At 57.4% G+C, this 21,171-nt stretch overlaps 1 protein-coding gene across 1 annotated transcript; it reads right to left on the bottom strand.

Annotated features, from left to right (window-relative positions):
• Positions 1-417: 417 nt before the first annotated feature.
• Positions 418-19,646, bottom strand: LOC137895449 (cullin-9). The gene is given in 46 exon segments (XM_068740915.1): positions 418-1,389; positions 1,434-1,451; positions 1,493-1,584; positions 1,672-1,805; positions 1,874-1,991; positions 2,065-2,175; positions 2,264-2,338; positions 2,418-2,511; positions 2,592-2,755; positions 2,826-2,990; positions 3,077-3,217; positions 3,291-3,539; positions 3,623-3,740; positions 4,667-4,908; positions 4,996-5,201; positions 5,272-5,398; positions 6,180-6,325; positions 7,710-7,791; positions 7,793-7,879; positions 7,978-8,176; positions 8,249-8,406; positions 8,490-8,672; positions 8,749-8,882; positions 9,620-9,649; positions 10,381-10,566; positions 10,869-11,002; positions 11,461-11,636; positions 11,717-11,812; positions 11,919-12,024; positions 12,127-12,298; positions 12,377-12,467; positions 12,575-12,802; positions 12,874-12,979; positions 13,046-13,134; positions 13,208-13,347; positions 13,429-13,625; positions 13,702-13,892; positions 14,136-14,337; positions 14,419-14,617; positions 14,700-14,900; positions 14,969-15,188; positions 15,255-15,659; positions 15,730-16,347; positions 16,424-16,578; positions 17,072-17,743; positions 19,535-19,646. Coding segments are annotated over 45 exon segments (7,851 nt in total). The 5' UTR covers positions 17,739-17,743; positions 19,535-19,646; the 3' UTR covers positions 418-1,190.
• Positions 19,647-21,171: the final 1,525 nt, after the last annotated feature.

Raw genomic sequence — 21,171 nt, 5'->3', positions numbered from 1 at the left:
AGCTGCCGGCATCGATTTATTTAACTGAAACAATGAACAGAAAGCGTTTCCAAGTCGTGATGAAGAAGCACCGACGGAAAAGAAACGGGTCCGTTATCTAACAGGCGCCAAACAGCCTTCAAGTCCCCCTTTACGGGCTCAAACTGGGTCACTTGATGCGTTCGGGTTTCTGAGACTCTGGGAATCGAACTCGGAGGCCGTTTCCTCGTCCCCGATGAAGTGCAGGAAGCTCCGACTCAGTTCTGTCCAGTTGGACCGAGTCCTCCGTTTGTCCTAAACGACTTTTTGTTCATACCGTCAAGTTGACGGGAGACGAGACTGAGCAGTACCAGCAGAAACCTCTTGGGGCAGTGTAGTAGTGATTAATCCGGGACACAGCGAGGACGACGTCTCCGAGCCAACACTCGAGACGACTGGGCTGAGATAAAGTGTTTTATTCGAGCATGAAAGCGTCGACTCGGCAAAGAAATAGAAAGAACAAAGGCGACTCGGAGCTCGACGAGGCATCCGTCAACCTGAACGAGCAACATCGGCACGACCGCGACGGGAAGAACAACGGCAACCGATAATCGTCCAACAGTTTTAGAATCCACCGCTCGGCTCGCTTCAGATGCATAGGACCACAGAAACATAAAAAAACGTGCGTGAACTAACTAGTGAGGCGTGTTTCAGGTTAGCGAAGGCAGGAGGGCGGACGGGTTGGTTGTCAACAGCGACGGGAACCGACGAGACCGACCAGATTAATAATCCCCTTTTCTCTGTTCTCAGGAGGAACCAATGGAAGCAGAAGGAAAGCAAACAGACCGAATCTGGCCCGAGGCGGACCGCCCCCCCCCCAGAATCCGACCCGAGGTGGACCGGTACAGAGGAAACATGACCAGAGAAAACAAAGTTCTGTCCATTCAAAGTGCAGTCCAGATCTGGGTTTAAGGTTTAACATACTGGTCTTCACGTTCCACTGGCCCAAACTGGTTTGGATCTGGTCTCAGACCAGCGAGTGGAAACAGAACGAGTTTCTTTTTACTCAAAATTCTAATGTTGAACTCAGAACTGTTTCCTCGGTCGTTTTCGTCTTCACAAAGTCAAATAAACGCAGGTGAGTTTGGGGGTCCTTCCCGATCGCTCATTGGGTGGTAGTAAGGAGGGGGCGGGGCCTGAGTCTGGGAGGTTTTTCGCTTTTACCGTGCCGTTCAGTCAAAGGGGCTAAAGTCTCTCTCGGAATCGTCGTCGTCGGATAAGAAGTCTTCCTCGTCGATGTCGTCGTCGTCGTAGTCCTCGTGCCACTCGGGGACGTACTCGTCGTCGTACTCGTCCTCGTCCTCCTCGCCCTCCTCGCCACCCTCCTGTCCCGTGTTGTTGTTGTTATCCGCTTCTCCAGAATTGGACGCCCTGAAAGCCAAGACGAGTCTTTCCTCCTCTGATCGACCTTTGACCGGTTGGTACCGGCTGAACTGGGACAATCCCAGCCCGCCGGCGGGTGACCGGTACTCACGCTTTGTTGGCGTCGCTGTGGTTGGACAGGTCGGAGGCCTCGGCGGATCCAGCTTCCTGGCTGCTCCGGGACTGGTAGCCCACCCTGAAGTCCTGAATCGGACATCAGCGTTGTCACGGCGCCGCACGGAAACCGTGTCCGGGCACAGATCCTAACTGGGTTCCAGCTGCTGGTCTCACCTGGGTGGAGTGCTGCAGGATGGCCAGCAGGCGCTCCTGGATGCGCCGGATCAGTTCCAGCCCGGTGTTGAGGTGCGCCGGTTTCAGCAGGCGGACACAGGAGGCCAGGTCGGTGCACTGCAGCAGGGTCTCCTCTGGGAGCAGCGTAAACCAGTCAGCCCAGCTCAGACTGGGGACGCCGTCCACGGGGGCGGGGACTCACCGAGCAGGACCTGCAGGGTGCTGGCGTGCAGGTCCAGAGCGTCCGTCTGCTGCTCCATCACGTCCATCTTCTCCGTCTCCTGGTTGTAGTAGCTGTAGACGCAGGAGTAGGCCAGCACCTGGAGGCGGGGCGCGGGGCACGGTGAGCGAGCGCACGCGTGGCGACGCCCCCCCCGGCGGCGGCGGCGTTACCTTCCGAGCCTGAGCCAGGACTTTACAGGCATCGATGACGAAGGTCAGAGCCTTCATCTGCAGAGCCTCGTTAACGGACGACACTTTGTTCTCCAGGTTGACGGCGAAGTCCTGCGTGAGACAAGAACCAGCCAATCAGAAAGCTCGTCCACCTCCAGCGCCAGGCTAAAGCTCCGCCTCCGAAGTCACTTCCTGTTACCTTGGCCTGGTGGTAGAACGTACATCGGTCGTTGTAATCCTGGAACTTCTTCTCCTGCCGCGCCGCTTTGCTCACCTGCAGCATCAATACCGGATCAATGATCGATATCGCGGCCTCTGATTGGACGGACTGACGCGAGCGCGCGAGAACCAACCATGGCGGAGCAGTTGTAGTAATCTTTGTGTGTCGGTTTCCACGGTTTCAGACAGCGCCAGCAGAAACCGTGGTTACACTTGGCGCAGGTCATGCTGAGGACAGAGGAACACACCATCATCATCATCATCATCATCACCACCACCGGGCGCCGTGATGTCACCGGCGGACGCACTGCAGGCAGCCCTCGTTCTTCTCGATGGGCGCCTGGCAGCTGGGGCAGCGTTTGGAGATGAGCTTGGCGAGGTGCTTGCTCTGGGCCTCCGTGCTCATGCCCTCGTAGTAGCCGCCGTCGTCCACCCACTGGGACATGTGGCTGCAGCTGGCGGGGTAGTGGGCCTGGGGGGGGGGCGGGGTTAGTGCACCACAACCACGCCTTGCTTTCAGCGATTCCGTGATGACCTCTGACCTCTGGGAAGCTGCAGCTGAAGCAGGAGGACCAGCAGCACTTGGAGCAGGTCCCGGTGCTGCCCAGGTTCTCCCTGCAGAGGATCCGGTCGCAGCCCTGGGGGTTGGTGCACCACGTCAGGTTGGAGCAGCACTCCACGTAGCCCCTGAGGAGGGCGCTCTGGTACTGACGGAGGACAGCGAACGCATCGTCAGCAGCCGGAAGCGTCACGGGGGGGGGGGTGGGGCCACGGTCATGTGAGGGGGCGTTACCTTGGCGATGGTGTCCTTGTCCTTGAGGACGTTCAGGAAGAACCGCGAGGTGGGCTGGGCCGGGCAGTCTGTGATGGGACAGTTACAGGTCATGACGAGGTTCTGTTCGATCCGCGCCGTCAGGTACTCCTGCCAACACGACTGCACAAAGACAAGAACCCGTCAGAACCCGAAGCCGCGCCGGACCCGACCCCTGACCCTGTGTGAGTCTGACCCGGCAGCAGTAATGCATGCAGCTCAGCGGCGGGAGCGGCTTGGTGTCGGCGCCGCGGGGGCTCAGGCACACCGGGCAGGTGGAGGCGGGGCTCGCCGGCGGGTCAGGGTTGAGGAACTTGAGCCCGGCGGCCATGATCAGCGTGTCCGGGTCGTCGGTGTACCGCTGCACCAGCAGGTCCACGTTCCACTTGCAGTGAATGAGGAAGTGCTCGGCCGACTCCAGGTCCAGACTCAAAGTCTCGGACACCTGGGGGGACAGAAGTCCCCCGTTGGACACCTGAGACCGTCAGCTGACAAAGCAGCCATTAGCTTTTCTGGTGACACGCCCACCTGCTGGACAGTCCTCTGCATCAGCTGCCGAACCTCCTCCTGGGTCATCGTCCGGCCCATCGAGAACAGAACCGCATCCAGAACGCCGTCCTCAAGCTGCCGCGGCGACGCCGCCAGACTGTAGCGGGCGACAAAGAGCACCCGTTAACCCTTTATACATGGCGGCCGCGTTCGGGATTGATTTAAGGCGGTCGTGTTTGTTTACGGTATTGATTTAAGGAGGCTGTGTTTAAGGTATTTATTTAAGGAGGCTGTGTTTAAGGTATTTATTTAAGGAGGCTGTGTTTACGGTATTGATTTAAGGAGGCTGTGTTTAAGGTATTTATTTAAGGAGGCTGTGTTTAAGGTATTTATTTATGGCGGTTGTATTTTAAAACTCAAACTTCCAGACAGACGTAACGTTTTACTGCAAACGTCGCTGACGTTTTAGAAATAATTATTATTTTTAAGTGGTTTGGGCCTCGAGGAGCTGAGGTTCTAACGCCAGCAGCTCTTCACATCTTTTGCCACAAACAGATAAATATTTGTTCCTGGTTTGATTCTTCTTTGTGGACAAAGTGATGATTTGATAATTTAACTATTTAATTTCTGGTGCTTCACTAATGATTACGAAATAAAAAGGCAACAAGTCGGATTGAAAGTTGGAATCTCGTCTTTATTTTCTATTAGTCGATTAAACATTTACATTTTTGTGTTTAACTGTCGGTTTGTGAACAGAAACGGACGTCTCTCGTCCTCGAAAGAAAATGTCAATTTGGGACCGACGATAAGGAAAGTAAGGACAGTCCACCTTAAGTGCGTAGGACAGTCCACCTTAAGTGCGGCTCAGTTCCACGCCCAGCAGAACTTCAAATAATTTAATAACGGATTATTCTTTGATAAATCTCTTCTTCGGGTTATTATTCTTTAAAGCAGCCTCAAACACTGAAAGACAGGAAGACACTCAGGACACAAAGACTTCTGATGATGACGATGCTGCTCTTCTTCCGTTTCAGCAACTACATGAATGAGCTCTATGTGTGAGGTCAGAGGTCACGCTCACACCTGATGTCGGTGGCGTCCTTCCCGCTCTCCGATCGGCTGAAGCAGAACTGGGCGTGTCCTTTCTGCGGCGTGGACGGGTCCTCCGGCAGGAACTCCACGATGTGGGGGTTGTCCTCGTTGCGCCGGGCGTAGCCTTTGCCGATGACGTGCATGATGCAGGACAGCACGTCGCTGGTGCTGCAGCCGAAGCGGCCCGCCCCCGGCGACCCGGACGCCTCCCGTTTCTGACACGAGTCCAGAACCTGGACGCCCGAAAGACGGGCTGTGTTAGGGACGCGGACGTGGGACACGGACGTGGGACGTGGAAGCACAGAGGTGGGCGGTCGCACCTTGAAGACCAGGTTGTCGATGTGGATCTCCTTCTCCCGCTTCATGGTGTGGACGATCAGACAGTAGATGTAGTTCCTCTTCCTCTCCAGCGTCCCCGCGGCGTCCTCGTCCACGTTCAGGTACGTCTGTCTGGGCAGCAGCCGGACGGACGCGGGACCGCCGCTCAGACTGCGGGACGCAGTTTGCTGGTTCACCTGCAGCATACCTGCGAGCAGACGGACAGGTCAGAGGGGGGGGGGGGGGGGGGGACGAAGGACGAAGGACGGGGGTCGGACCTCGGCTGGGATGTTCCGGTTCACTGCAGGTCAGCGGCCCCCCCCGACCGATCAGCGGCAGCAGAGCCTGATGCAGGACGGCGGCAGGAAGGCCGGTCGTCTGCAGCAGGGCGTCGACACGAAGCGCCTGCAGAGAACGGACGGTCAGTGAACGCAACACGGAACCTCAACGGCAGAGAACGGACGGTCAGTGAAGGCAACACGGAACCTCAACGGCAGAGAACGGACGGTCAGTGAACGCAACACGGAACCTCAACGGCAGAGAACGGGCGGTCAGTGAACGCAACACGGAACCTCAACGGCAGAGAACGGGCGGTCAGTGAACGCAACACGGAACCTCAACGGCAGAGAACGGGCGGTCAGTGAACGCAACACGGAACCTCAACGGCAGAGAACGGGCGGTCAGTGAACGCAACACGGAACCTCAACGGCAGAGAACGGGCGGTCAGTGAACGCAACACGGAACCTCAACGGCAGAGAACGGGCGGTCAGTGAAGGCAACACGGAACCTCAACGGCAGAGAACGGGCGGTCAGTGAACGCAACACGGAAACTCAACGGCAGAGAACGGGCGGTCAGTGAAGGCAACACGGAACCTCAACGGCAGAGAACGGGCGGTCAGTGAACGCAACACGGAACCTCAACGGCAGAGAACGGACGGTCAGTGAAGGCAACACGGAACCTCAACGGCAGAGAACGGACGGTCAGTGAACGCAACACGGAACCTCAGGTCGTTTCATTCTGCTGACGCGGCAGCTTAGCCACACGCTAACACGTTTAGCTTATCCCCGCTGACGCTAAGCTAAGTTCAATCATTGCAATCCGTGTCTTCACCAATTGGACAGTGTCCCAGTTTGGACTGCGTGTGTGTGTGTGTGGGGGGGGGGGGGGGGGGGGGGGGGCTGGTACCTTGTGGCTGTTGAACTGCAGCAGGATGAACATCTGCAGCGTGGAGACGTGAAGCGTCCAGCAGCCGAGCTGCAGCTCCGCGTGTCCGAGCCACGTCCACTGCAGACGGCGAGGCTTCGAGTGACTCAGACCGTAGATGTGCTGACCTGATGGGGACACACCAACCCGGGTGAACCGGGTGAACCGGGTGAACCGGGAGGACCGGGAGGACCGGCTTCTGCCTTCGTCAAACACTTTTACAGTCTCAGAACCCGTTGGCCGTCGTCTGACCGGGACGAGCAGCAGGTTGGTTCCCGTCACACGGCTCAGTAAACTCAACTGTGATTGGTTAATAGTCATCAGACCAGAAGCACCAAGAAAACACAATCCTGCCCGAACCCGACAGAACCGGGTGAACCGGGACTCACTGTGGCTTTAGGACCGGGTGAACCGGGACTCACTGTGGCCTTAGGACCGGGTGAACCGGGACTCGCTGCGGCTTTAGGACCGGGTGAACCGGGACTCGCTGCGGCTTTAGGACCGGGTGAACCGGGACTCGCTGCGGCTTTAGGACCGGGTGAACCGGGACTCGCTGTGGCTTTAGGACCGGGTGAACCGGGACTCGCTGCGGCCTTAGGACCGGGTGAACCGGGACTCGCTGCGGCCTTAGGACCGGGGTGAACCGGGACTCGCTGCGGCCTTAGGACCGGGTGAACCGGGACTCGCTGCGGCTTTAGGACCGGGTGAACCGGGACTCGCTGCGGCTTTAGGACCGGGTGAACCGGGACTCGCTGCGGCTTTAGGACCGGGTGAACCGGGACTCGCTGCGGCTTTAGGACCGGGTGAACCGGGACTCGCTGCGGCTTTAGGACCGGGTGAACCGGGACTCACTGTGGCCTTAGGACCGGGTGAACCGGGACTCGCTGCGGCTTTAGGACCGGGTGAACCGGGACTCGCTGCGGCTTTAGGACCGGGTGAACCGGGACTCGCTGCGGCTTTAGGACCGGGTGAACCGGGACTCGCTGCGGCTTTAGGACCGGGTGAACCGGGACTCGCTGCGGCCTTAGGACCGGGTGAACCGGGACTCGCTGCGGCCTTAGGACCGGGTGAACCGGGACTCGCTGCGGCCTTAGGACCGGGTGAACCGGGACTCGCTGCGGCCTTAGGACCGGGTGAAGCGGGACTCGCTGCGGCCTTAGGACCGGGTGAAGCGGGGCTCGCTGTGGCTTTAGGACCGGGTGAACCGGGACTCGCTGTGGCTTTAGGACCGGGTGAACCGGGACTCGCTGTGGCCTTAGGACCGGGTGAACCGGGACTCACTGTGGCTTTAGGACCGGGTGAACCGGGACTCGCTGTGGCTTTAGGACCGGGTGAACCGGGACTCGCTGTGGCCTTAGGACCGGGTGAACCGGGACTCGCTGCGGCCTTAGGACCGGGTGAACCGGGACTCGCTGCGGCCTTAGGACCGGGTGAACCGGGGCTCGCTGTGGCTTTAGGACCGGGTGAACCGGGACTCGCTGTGGCCTTAGGACCGGGTGAACCGGGACTCACTGTGGCCGTAGAACTGGGTGAACTGGTTCAGGTAGGAGCCGAGTTCAGCTGGAAAATGTCTTGCGGGTTCGTCCAGGAAGCAGAGGTGACGAAACGACCCAGCAACGAGGAGACAGAACCAGAACCTGGACCTCTGACTCCTCTTCTGACTCCGCCCACTCCTCCTCCATCTACGGTGAATAGAAAGGGACAAATCTCACACCAAAAACAAACTTCTGTTCCCATTTCCCTCAACAAAGGGACGTTCCGTCGCTCCACAGCTTCGGACCTGGTCGTCGTCCTGCAGGCAGCGGTCCAGCTGCTGGAGGCGGTACAGGTGAAACTCCTGCTGCAACTCGGACGACTCGCTCAGGTTCTTCAGCATCTGCTGAGGGAAGCGACTCGGGAAGCAGCTGCCGATCTGATCGATGACGGCGGTCTCCAGCCACACGTTCCCCTGAGCCAGCAGCCGGTCGCCCAGGTAGTACCTGCAGGAAGACATTCAGGCGGTGAAACCCAGACTCTCCAGGCCAGGGGTCTGCACGCTGGGCGGGCGTCACCTGTAGAAGTGTTCGAAGGTACTGGCGAGCTCCAGGCCCGACAGGAAGAGCATCGGCTCCAGAAACTGCTGCAGCCGCTCCAGAGTCTCCACGCTGCTGCTCGCAGCGCCGCTGCTCTGGATCATCTGATCGATGTACTGAGCAAAGCGTTCGCTCACCTGGACAACAGGTCTCGTATTACGGGACAGAGGCGTGCCTTTGTGGAGACACCTGGACCAGACGCGGGTCCGTCGTCACTCACATGCATGGACCTGAGGATGGAGAGCTGCAGCAGCGCGGCAGAGAATCCGTGCCTCAGGGCGAGGACGAAGGCGTTCTGCTGTCCGAACAACTCCTCCATGGCCTTTTTCAAGCGCAGGTACAGCCCCCGGTAGCGCTCCACGAAGTCCGGCAGGCTGCAGCTCACCTCCAGGAACGTCTTCACCTGCCGGGGGTCACGTTGGGGTTGGGGTTAGGGTTAGGGGCAGCAGCTCGATGGAGAGGCTCAAGCAGAACCATACCTGGTGCTGAACCACTCCCTGCCAGCAGAGGGCGATGCCTGCAATGCTGCTGCTGCTCTTCACTCTGGGTTTGGCTGAAGAGGAGGAGGAGGAAGAGGCAGCGGACGCGTCTTTGTTTTTACTGTCTTTACCGTCTGGAAGACACGTTTATGCAGGGTCAGGTTTCTGATTGGAGGAATCAGAGAAATGAGATGACAGCAGCCAGAAACAAAGAGGAAGTCAAGCCACGCCCACGTCTTCCATCTGGAAAGAAACCGCATCAGCTAAAACCAGGGACAAGAGCCCGCCCCCAAAAACCAGGGACAAGAGCCTTCCTCCAAAAAACCAGGGACAAGAGCCCGCCCCCAAAAAACCAGGGACAAGAGCCCGCCCCCAAAAACCAGGGACAAGAGCCCGCCCCCAAAAACCAGGGACAAGAGCCTTCCTCCAAAAAACCAGGGACAAGAGCCCACCCCCACAAAAAACAGGGACAAGAGCCCGCCCCCGAAAACAGGGACAAGAGTCCGCCCCCAAAAACCCAGGGACAAGAGCCCGCCCCCAAAAACAGGGACAGGAGTCTGCCCTGAAAACAAAATGCAGGCCAAACTGAAATAAAAAGATGGAGCGTAAACGTGCCGTCTAATGGTTGGATTGAGGTAGTGTCATCTGGCGCCCCCTACTGGACGACGGAGTCATCCGCCAATGGAGATAATCCCAAAGTTATTCCCGCGGTTTGGTCAGAGCTACAAATAAAGGTAGCCGAGAGACACAAGCAGGAAGTCTCTGAGGTGCCACTTCAAACAGCAGGGGGCGCCGCGACGACTTCCTGTCCTCGTCTAACGCGGGAGAGCGTAAACATAAAGAATGGCCTCCTGACTCAGCTGCTACTTACTCTTCATCTCTTTGCTTCGGTTGAGACCTACTGGAAAGAAGAAAGACTTTTTAAACACGGAGGATCAGATCTAGAACCATCACAGAATCATTCCACAAACAGAACCCTGAGGAGGAACCGACGGCGTTCGGATGAGATCGGATCATCTGAGACTACTACACGTCAATACTAATACTGCAGTATTTATAATGCACAGCACCATGCGTCGTGTCAGAGAAGTAACAGTAGTAACAGTAATATTAGTAGAAGTACTAGTAAGAGGAGTATTGGTATCGGGTGAATTTTCAGTTTTCACTGAGACACAGACAAATGACAGTACTTCAAAGGTTGTGTACCCCTGATGAACTGGAAGGGGGTCGATTGAAACGAATGCTTGTTTGGACCCGCCCCCTTTTCTAACAGTAACGTCTAAATATGAGGACGATGCGAAGGACGGGGTGAAGTGGAGAACACTGATTTGCTGTGGCGCCCCCTGGAGTCTGGAGACTAGTTTGGACGTGAATCATGTTTCTGCGTTCAGTTATCGAGAAGTAACTTGGACCCAAAGGGGGCGGGGCTTACCGCTGGTCATGGGACAAGTTTTCTTTTGAAGTTTTGAGATTTTCATGAAGGTTTTTTTTTTTTCAGTCCTGATCAATAGTTCTTTGTGTTGGCAACAGGAAGAGAATAATACACAAACAGTAACACTAATGAATGAATGAATGAATGAATGAACACTAAGGAGGGGGCGGGTCCAGGCGGCCGGGTCGGCGGAGACTCACTGGATTTGACCGGCGGTCTGAGCTCCTCCGTGTCTGGACAGCCGGTGTCGACGTGGACCAGGAGGTGCGTGAGGCGCCGGACTCTGGAGTTAAAGATGGCGGCCCGGCTCTTGCAGCCGCGGGCGCTCTTGGTGTTATCCAGGTACTCACTGAGCAGCCAGGACAGGGGGCTGCACGCCGAGGATTCTGGGTAGACACAGAAGCAGGTCAAAGAGAGCGTGTTTGTGCGTATACCCGACAGTGTGCGTGTGTGTGTGTACCTGACAGTGTGATATGTGTGTGCGTGTGTGCGTGCGTGTGCATGTGCGTGCGTGTGTACCTGACAGTGTGCGTGTGTGTGTGTACCTGACAGTGTGATATGTGTGTGTGCGTGCGTGTGCGTGTACCTGACAGTGTGATGTGTGTGTGTGTGTGTGTGTTTGTGTGTGCGTGTACCTGACAGTGTGATGTGTGTGTGTGTGTGTGTGTGTGTTTGTGTGTGTGTGTACCTGACAGTGTGATGCTGTGGACGATGGGCGTGATCAGAGCCTCCCAGCAGGTCCGACCCAGAGCTTCAGCCGCCTCAGCGTCCGGCAAGAATCGGTCAGCAAACATCTGCTCATGCCTGAGAGCGCTGTTCAGTCTGGACACGCACACACACACACACGCACACAGACACACACACACACACGCACACAGACACACACACACACACGCACACAGACACACACACACACACGCACACAGACACACACACACACACGCACACAGACACACACGCACGCACACGCACACACACACAGACACCACACACACACACGCACACACACACACACACCACACACGCACACGCACACACACACACACACACACAGACACACACACACACACGCACACAGACACACACGCACGCACACGCACACACACACACGCACACACCACACACACACACGCACACACACACACACACCACACACACACACGCACACACACACAGACACCACACGCACACACGCACACACACACACACACACACGCGCGTTAGCAGTACTCCTGAAGTACCTTCGTGCCGAGTGGCCCCACCCAGTCCTCGCCCTCCACCTGTTGAAGAGCTGCAGCAGCTGCATCCTGTCCTCCATCAGCTCCTGGCACCAGGTGTGCGCCTTGGTGCTGTAGAACAGGTACGTCCGGCAGCACAGCTGCTCCTTGAACACGGGCCAGAACGTCGGCTTCGGGCCCAGAACCTCAAAGCCGTGGACCCGTGTGTCGATACCACCCTGTCAGGGGACATGGGGGCCGGGGGGGTGTCAGTGTAGAGGAGGGTGGAGGCAGCGGACAGGAAGGGGCGGAGCCTGACCTGCTGACACCTTTTGACTCTGATCTGGATGATGGGCCAGAATCTGGTCATGTTCTCCAGAAGAACCACACGACTGGCCGAAGGGGTCACGTTCACCTGCACGCAGATTACTGATCAATAATCAATCACTACAGACCCCAGGGGGGGGGGGGGGAGGGGCTCGGAGGATGAACCAACGTCCACCCGCAGCCTTCAGACTCACCGTGTTCAGTTCCGTGTTGATGTTGGTGGGCTCATCTCCCCCCAGAACCAGAACCCGGGCCGGCATGTAGCTGGAATCCTCGCTGGCCACCAGGACGGCCAGCTGTCTGCGCACGCACACGCGCACACACACACACACACACACGCACACACACAGTAGGACGGGTACTCGTGCCGGGTCCTGCGGCGTGTTCTACTACGACCGGTACCTGATCAGAACTCCTTTGTGCATGTAGATGCTGATGAAGTGGGACCCGGTGCAGCCGTTGGACTCCCAGTAGGTTTTGGAGTTCCTGTCCGTCAGCTTGTTAGCTCGATGGTGATTGGACGAGACCTCCACCTTCTCCCAGCACTTGTCCTCCTTCAGCTCCACGCTGGACCCTGAACACAGAAGCAGGCGCCTCAAGCCGCCGCCGCCGCCGCCACACGGAGCTCAAACCGTGCCCGGCGCCGGCAGACCTTGGCAGAGGTTCCTGAGGAACACGTCGAAGAACGGGATGTTGATTGGCTGATGGCTGCGGCGATGCTCCTCAATCTGACCCAGCACCATCTGACAGGAAACAGGAAGTAATCGGGTGAGCGGAGCCGGTTCCCGGGGCGCGGGTCCGAGCCGGTTTCCAGGGGGCGGGTCCGAGCCGGTTCCAGGGGGCGCCGTACCTGGATGCACCCGGCGAGGACGCTGGTGGTCATCTTCTTGTAGAGGCTGGCGTACTTCTCGCAGTCGGCCAGCAGGTCGCGCAGCTCGGTGACCAGCAGCAGGTTGGTGCCGTGTTTGTCCAGAGCCTTCGCCAGAACCTCTTTGGTCCCCAGACGACACATCACCACCGCGTAGTCTTTGTTCAGGGACGCCAGGCGGTACAGGAAGCGGACAAACAGCTGGACCACCTGAGCGACCAATGACAGACGGGTGAGCCGGGGTCACGCGTAGCTCCGCCTGCTGCCGGGGCGGCACCGACCTCTCGGTCAGCGACGAACGCCGCCATGGAGGACAGGCAGGGCTCGATGCCCTCGTGCCACGGCAGGACGTCCTCGGCGTAGCCGTCCAGGAACTTGTCCAGTATCCTGCACACAAACAGCCAGTCAGGCCAATGGAGGGCGGGGGCGGGGGTTAAAGGTCAGCGCCAGTACCTGAGGATGGAGAGCTGGACGGCGCGGTCCGAGCGGTGCTGCTCCATCAGGCGAACCAGATCCTGGTAGGTGTCCCGGCTGTGGGTCACCTGGACGGGCAGGAAGGAGAAATAACGACGTGTGCGGCGTCCTTCCCCGGGGGGGGCGGGGGGCGGGGCCTACCTGGCGGCGCTCCTCCTCCGGCTGCGACGCGTCGTCACACAGAAGCTGCTCCAGGGTCTGGATCACCTCCTTGGTGGCCATCATCTCCTTCAGGCTGACCACCAGCGTCTGCAGCTCCGTGTCCAGCTGCTGCTGGCAGTCTGAGCAGACAGGAAACGGGTCACGCCCGGGGACAGGAAGCCGCGGCCGCTGGCCCCGCCCCCACGCGCCGCGGGGCACACCTTTGCTCTCCAGCTTGTGCACCATGGAGATGTGGTTGAGGGCGATGATGGCGAGCATGGTCTCCGTCTTGGACAGCGTGAGACACTTCTTGAGGACGGCGGTGACGCCGGCGGCGACCAGCTGCTCCGCCAGACTCTTGTGGTTGGAGATGAGCGTGACGACCACGAGCAGGCCGTTACGCACCGACGGCGTGCAGCTGCACAGACCGTGGGAAAAACATCAGAACCGAGAGGTCACGCGGGGTCGAGACTCACCCTGCGGCGTTCACGCACCCTTCGGTCTGGAGCATGAGGTCGATGGCGGCGGGGATGGCGCCCAGCAGGCCCCGGGACCCCTCGGGCGTGGCCGAGCCAATGCTGGCGAAGATCTCCAGCATCATCTGCGTGCCGGACTCGGAAAGGGGGGCGCCGCCGCCGGCGCCGCGGAGGTCGTGTTTACCGGCTCCGGTGATGACCTTCAGCGTCTGAAGCACGAAAGGTGTGTGAGTGTGTGTGCGTGTGCCTGTGTGTGTGTGTGCGTGTGTGCCTGTGCGTGTGTGTGCGTGCGTGTGTACGTGTGTGTGTGTGAGCGTGTGTGCGTGTGCCTGTGTGTGTGTGAGCGTGTGTGCGTGTGCCTGTGTGTGAGCGTGTGTGTGAGCGTGTGTGCGTGTGCCTGTGTGTGTGTGTGCGTGCGTGCTTGTGTACGTGCGCACGGCGGCGGCCCTCACCGCCAGCGCCAGCTGCTGGACGTGAGGGACGCTGGAGAACTCCTGCATGCCGGACAGGACGGCTCTGACTCCGCCCTCTGTGGCGAAGGACACCCTCCACTCGTACTTCTGCAGGAGGAGGTGCGTGAGTCTCAGCGCCCCCCCCACCACGTCTCTGCTGGACGAGGACAGCAGCTCCACCAGCAGCTTCAGCAGCTTGTCTCTGTCCCGGGACAGACAGAGGCTCTCAGACCGCCCCCCCCGGAGACTTCCAGCGTTTCTGGGGGGGGGGGGGGGGGCTCACCTGACGGTCTGGGCGGAGTCGCTCCTCGTGGAGTTCTTGTCCTGCGCCCCCTTCTCCTCCAGCAGCCTGCTGATGAAGAGGACTGCCGCCAGTTGCTGGGACGGCTCTGAGGCCGCCTCCCCTTTCTTCAGGACGTCCACCACCTCCCCGAGCTTCTCCAGCACCGTCTTGTTCCCCTGAACCCGCGGGTTGTTAAACACTGCAGGGAGGACAGAGGAGCACCATCATCAGCATCATCATCAGCCTAGCTCCGCCCCCAGAGCTCCCGCGCCCCGCCCCACCTTTGATCTTGTCTTCCAGGTCTTCGGGGTACCTGCTGCTGTCCTCTGGGGGGAGTTCGCTCTCCGTCTCTGGGCTTCCACCGCTGGAATCAGGAGGATGCTCCTTCTTTGCCTTCTTGGAGACGGAGGAAGAGGAGGCTGATGAGGAGGAGGAGGAGGAGCTCGGTCCTCCTCCTCCTCCTCCCCCCAGCGGGCTTTCAGCTGTAAGACAGACCAGAGTCAGACTCATTCGCCGGGCCCCGTGGACCCCCCCCCCCCCCCCCCCGGGCCGTCCTCACTCAGCAGCTCTTCACCCTCCAGACCTCCTCCTCCTCCTCCTCCTCCTCCTCCTCCTCCTCCTCTCGGGTAGTGTTTACTGAAGGCGTGAGAACACAGCAGGTCGCCGAGGCATGAAGACGGGAGCTTCTGCTTCAGGTAACAGAGCAGCTTCTTGGCCACGCCCCCGGGGACCGACAAGCCAATCAGGGAGGAGTCATCCAGCCCCGCCTCCTGCAGGAGAGACAGTGTGTTCAGACTGCTCCGCGGCTTCCCATCATGCTCTCTGGCGTTCCTCACCTGGCCGTCGAGGTCCAGCAGCAGGAGGCCGTTGATCTTCCGCTGCTGCTCGCCGTCGAGCTTCCTGATGAAGAAGAGGACCTCCCACCACTCGGCCCGACTCAGGGCGAGAGGCTCCGCCCGCACGCCGTCGGACAGGTAGGGCAGCGAGTACAGCCCCCCGGGGGGCTTGGAGAAGAACGTCTGGCTCACTGAGGAGGCAACGGAAGAGCGATCAGAGGAGGCGCGAGGCGCCGGGCGTGCTAGCGGCGAGCGACTCCCACCGGCGGTGAGCTTGAGCGTCTCCGTCAGGGAGGACGCCTTGTCCTGCGTGTCCTTCGCCGCCTGGCTGCCGCCGCCGGCGCCCAGGAGCTCCACCATGTGCCAGTGGACCCAGTACGTCCTGGACAGCGAGTTCCAGTACACCTGAACACAACGCGCGCGTGACGACGTGAAGACGCTTCCTGCGTGGGGGGAGGGGTTGGCGTTTCCTCACCTGAACCGGCGGCGAGCCGTCGTTGCTGTAGCGAAACTCCCCCTCGTCTCCGGCGCTCACCTCCTCGTAGTCCTCCAGCATACGGACCATCATGCCGTTCTTCAGCCTATCCTGGACGTACTCGACGTACGCCGCGCGGCTAGCGAAGTCGGAGCGCGTCTTTAAACCGTTTCCTGTCTTCTTGGTCTTCGAAGGTGTGGCGGCGGCGGCGGGGGCAACAACAGCAACGGGGGAGGCAAGGAGGACGGGGGAGGCACAGAAACGAGGCTGGAAGATGGACCTCAGGACCGGGTGGGAGGCCCCCTCCCCAGTCTCCTCCCCGCTGGCCCCGCCTCCTGCCGGGCACTGGGCGGAGAGATCTGGAGGTCGCCGATCGCGGTCCCAGCCCATCACCCGGACCAGCTCGGAGATCAGGTTGGCCATCGCCATGGTGAAGTCGAACTCTCGCTGGAGGCGGAGCTGCTCCGTCTGGTGGGCGGTACTGGAGGAGGTGGCAGCGGAGGAGGCGGGGTCCTGCCTGTCGGAAGCAGACTCCGCCCCCGCTGTATTGAGTTTATCCATCAGCGACGTGACGCACAGGTAACGCTTCACCAGAGAGAAGAGCGACTTCCCAGGGATCTGAGGACGGGGGGGAGAAGGTCAGCCGTCTCAGTCTCAGCGCGGCCTGTGGACGACCCCCCAGGTACGAGCTCACCTGGGGGAGGTGGATTCCCTCGAAGGAGATCCCGTGTTCCTCCGAGGACGTGGTCTCAGCGAACAGCTCCAGCAGCGTGTAGCGGTTATCAAAGTCCATGTGCTGCTCGATGCCGTCCTGCTGACTGAGAGACAGCAGGACGTAGGCCCGGCTGCCTGCAGGGACGTGGAGGGACACGCCATCAGAGACGAGACGAGAGAGACGAGACGAGAGAGACGATAGAGACGAGACGAGACGAGACGAGAGAGACGAGACGAGAGAGATGAGACGATAGAGACGAGACGAGACGAGAGAGACGAGACGATAGAGACGAGACGAGAGAGACGAGACGAGACGATAGAGACGAGACGAGACGAGAGAGACGAGACGAGACGAGAGAGACGAGACGAGACGAGAGAGACGAGCCGTCAGAGACGAAGCAAAAACTCTGAAGTCAAACTGAAACCGGTTCATTTATTCCAGTTTGTTAAAGACTTTTACCGGATTATTAGTCGTCCTACTCGATGAAGTAGAATAAAGGCCCCAAACATTCTGCGTTACTTCACTCTCTCTCTTAAACTGAAACAGCAACATCATCCAATCAAATCTCCTTCAGCCGATCTTTCGCACTGCGCTGCCAGCCAATCGGAGCGCAGCACGCCGGGTTACCTGCGTCGTGCGAGGCCAGCGCTCGCAGCATCTTGCCGGCGCTGCGTCTGGTCTGCGTCTCCTTGTTGCACAGCAGCTCCATCAGCAGGTGGAGGGCGCCGGTCTCCTTGAACACGCCCACCAGCGAGCCGATGCTGGCGTAGGCGCTCAGCACGTGGATGGTGTGCGTGATGCTGATGGAGAAGTCGCTCTTCTTGCTCATCTGCATCCTGGCTCGGCGCACCAGGTTCTTCACGTCCTCCTTCATGTCCGACAGCTCCACCTCGTCGAACGTGGCGCCCGCCGGATGCTCGCCGCTCCTCTGGCTGCCCTTCTGCTTCTCCTGCAGGGGGCGCTGCGCATCCATCTGCCTCTTCCCGAGCAGGGTGGGGCAGCTGGCGTAAACGTCTTCCGTCGACATCCACATCAGGATGTTCTCCGGTTTACTCTCTCCCGTCGACAAGCCGCCGGAGCTTCCAACATCAGAACTGTTGCCGCTCGCGCCGCCGGCCTCACTGGCCCCGCCCCCTGACCTGGAGCCGTCGTCCACGGTGACGAGGCACCAGCGAATCAGGTACTCCGTCTGTCCGTCGTGGTTGCGGCGCTGACGGATCAGCTCCTCTGGATACGCCTGCAGCCTCGGGCCAACCTGGACCAGCAAGTTCCCATTGCGGCGCTCTCCCACCATGGTTGCTACGGAAACATAAAACATAACATAATGAATGCTTAAAAACGGTTCTTAAGAAAACCACGTTTAAAAAAATCTAGATCTGCAAGTTCAGCAGCTTCTCAGGACGCCGAGTTTTCATTTAACCAACACCATCCAGCTGATTGGATGACTAAACCTCCAATCAGCTCACTGCTCTGTTCTGATTGGATCATTCATTCAACAAGACATACCTTCCAGTCAGAGGTGGTCAGCAACCAAGTAAATGTACTTAAATGCGCTAAAAAAAAAGGTCAGGATCTGTAATTTACTCGAGTAGATTTTTGATTTGGCAACTTTTATTGTAGTAGTATTTCACTAGTAGTGTGCGTACTTTAACTCAAGCAATGAAATTAAGTACTTCAACCACCGCTGCTTACAGTGAATGTTTACTGTTTCCATAGCACTAATTAGTTCTTCCAATAATCAAACTAGTATTACCAGTATTACTAGTACTGGTACATCAAAGTGTGTATGAACCTCGCTAATGCTAAAAGTATTAATTACTTTTACTCTAATATACTTATTGATAATATTTCAATACCAAGAATCAAAACTACACACATTTTCTTTGTCCGCTAACGAATATTAAAAGTCGAGATGTTTATCGCTGATTTTTGCTTCGTACACCGAGCAGCAGGAGGAATCTCCTCCATCCTCCAACACTAAGCGCCGGCAGGAGGTCAGAACCCGGTGAAAACACGCTCCTCCTGGCGGTGCGTCGCCCCTTCCTCCGCCCGGAGAGAGCCGGCGTCTCCGGACCGACGGGAACTCCAGGCCCCTGCAGGGCTAACGGCCTTAGCTTCTCCTTCGGTCAGTCCGATAGCCTAACGCTAACGTTAGCATAGCTTGACTGATGTAATGCTACACTGGCTACCGCTTAAGAAGTGGTTCCGTTTCAGGAAATAGTCCAGACCCGACATGTCAACCACAACCTGATGCTAACCAGCGGTGAACGCTAGCTAGCCTCTGGTTAGCTTTGACAACGCTTGCATCGTTAGCTCGCTAGCTAGCTGGTTACTGGTAGCGGATGTTCGGCAGGTTTAGACTTTATTAATATTCTGCTCGACTGGACGTCAATTCTGGGAATAAACGTGACTGTTATCTTTTACGGTCCGACCCTAATTTTATTTGGATTCGTAATAACACTTCAAACACGACACGAACAATCGTTACATCAAACGCTGTTTGATGTACGTATTAATTGCTTTAGTAATTTATTGTAATTTATGTAAGTTATTTATTGTCATCTCGCATCAGTGGTGTAATTTATTTTAGATTAATTGTTAGTTTGCACTGGCGGTGTAATAACATTTTATTTTTGTCTTTCTAATGTTACGTTGCATCAATTGCGTAATTTAATATTGGATTTATTTTTATTTGTATTGTTATTTGTATTGTTTTTTGTGGATGATTTATGTACGAAGGACTTTCAACGGAAACAAGCCCGCAAGGGCTTTTTTGAAATGCTCCTCTTAGACAGGATGTTTGACGTTATTTGTACTGTAATACATGCTACTGTTTGACTGTACTTGTACTGTAATACATGCTACTGTGTGACTGTACTTGTACTGTAATACATGCTACTGTGTGACTGTACTTGTACTCTAACATTCTATCTAATAAATATATTCATCATCATCATCGATCGCATCCCGGGGTGACTGTGAGCACATTAGCTATGGATGACAGGAGCCGCGCTAGGCCTGTCCAGGCGTCCGCCCCGGTCACACCTGACCGCCACAAGCCCGGCTCCGTGCGAGCTGCGTCCGGCTTACCTGCCGTGTCGCGGACGCTAGCCTTCGTTTCTGTCTCCCCCCGGGGGTGCTGCTTTCTCCTGCGCTCTAGAGCTTCGTTTCCCAGCCTGCTCGTCAGGGCGTTCCGGGTATCCACCAGTGGAACGCGCACAGTGACAGTCAAAGCGTCGGCGTCCTCTTCTTCGTCTGTTTTGAGAGGACAGTACCGCCCCCTGCCGTGCTGGGTTCTCTTTCTTCTTCTTCGTCTGTTTTGAGAGGAGCGTACCGCCCCCTGCCGTGCTGGGTCCTCTTTCTTCTTCCTCGTCTGTTTTGAGAGGAGCGTACCGCCCCCTGCCGTGTTGGGTGGGTAAATGCTGTCAGTTCCAATGTCATGAGAGCCACAAATAAATTAAACTCTATGACCAAGGCTCCTCTCTTTCTTGTTTTAGTCATCCATTTTACAGTTTTTAATGTATTCATTTACAGGAAATCGTAAAATCTGAAGCCGTAAAACATCCAAAAGATAAATGAATCTGGAGAGTCGATGGTTCTTTTTGCAGGACCACCTGAAAGAAAAACAACTCATCACAATTTATGAGCAATTTACACTCCTCAATATTTCCGACATTGCGTGTTTTGGTGGTGAGAGGAAGCCGGAGATCCCAGAGCCAGAGAGGATCAGAACCCAGAACCCAGAACCATCCCACCGGGTGCGACCCAGAGGAGTTCACGCAGGAATGAAAATACAGCCTTTGAGCTACTTCACAGTAAAACATTCTGCTAAACACCTGGAGAAGATGAGTTTAACATATACTAGAAAGGAAACTATTTGTTTGAGGAAATCAAAGTCTCCAGAAGGATTTAATCCGACTGCCTGGAGAGTCCATAAAAGTCATGAACAGAACCGCTGACAAGGGGCGGAGTCCAACCTCATCCGGAGTACTGCTATTATCTACTGAAATACCTCATGCTAGTGCGATATTACACGTTTCTAATAGTAGGCCTGTGGAATAAGTACTGCATCTCAGTCATCGAACCGTCGCGGCAGTGCCGATCACTACCGATCACGGAGGAGCTCGTTGATCAATCACTTTTCATGATTAATGATCGCTGAGGGGCTTTAGGACCATGGGGAAAAGAGCTCTGCTGCTATTCAGCACACGCACACGCACACGCACTATGCATTCAGTGTACATCCCTCCTCCTCCTCCTCCTCCTCTTCATCTCGTCTCTGCGGGGGAACCGTTCTCCGACCGGGCGCACCGGGACCGTCGCACCGGGACTCTCTCGGCCATGCACGCGGCTCAGGGTGCGCTGAAGGCGGCGGGAGGACGGAGGGGGGGTCGGCGTGAAGCCTGACTGACTGGCGTCTCACCTTGGGAGGTGACTATCTGCGCGCGTGCGTGTGTGCGTGCGTGTGCGTCCTGTCCTCCAGTAGTCACACGACATGTTTAGCATCACCGGGATGACGTCATAACTGGTAACACCGTCGGTATTCAGACTTGCGTGTGTGTGTGCGTGTGTGCGTGCGTGTGTGCGTGCGTGTGTGTGAGTGTGTGCATGTGCGTGTGTGTGTGTGAGCGTGTGTGTGAGCGTGTGTGTGTGCGTGCGTGTGTGTGAGCGTGTGTGTGTGTGTGTGAGCGTGTGTGTGTGTGTGTGTGAGCGTGTGTGTGTGAGCG

This window comes from Brachionichthys hirsutus, chromosome 7 (assembly GCF_040956055.1).
Source record: "Brachionichthys hirsutus isolate HB-005 chromosome 7, CSIRO-AGI_Bhir_v1, whole genome shotgun sequence".
NCBI lineage: Eukaryota > Metazoa > Chordata > Actinopteri > Lophiiformes > Brachionichthyidae > Brachionichthys > Brachionichthys hirsutus.
This window is presented reverse-complemented; position numbering and strand designations above follow the sequence as displayed.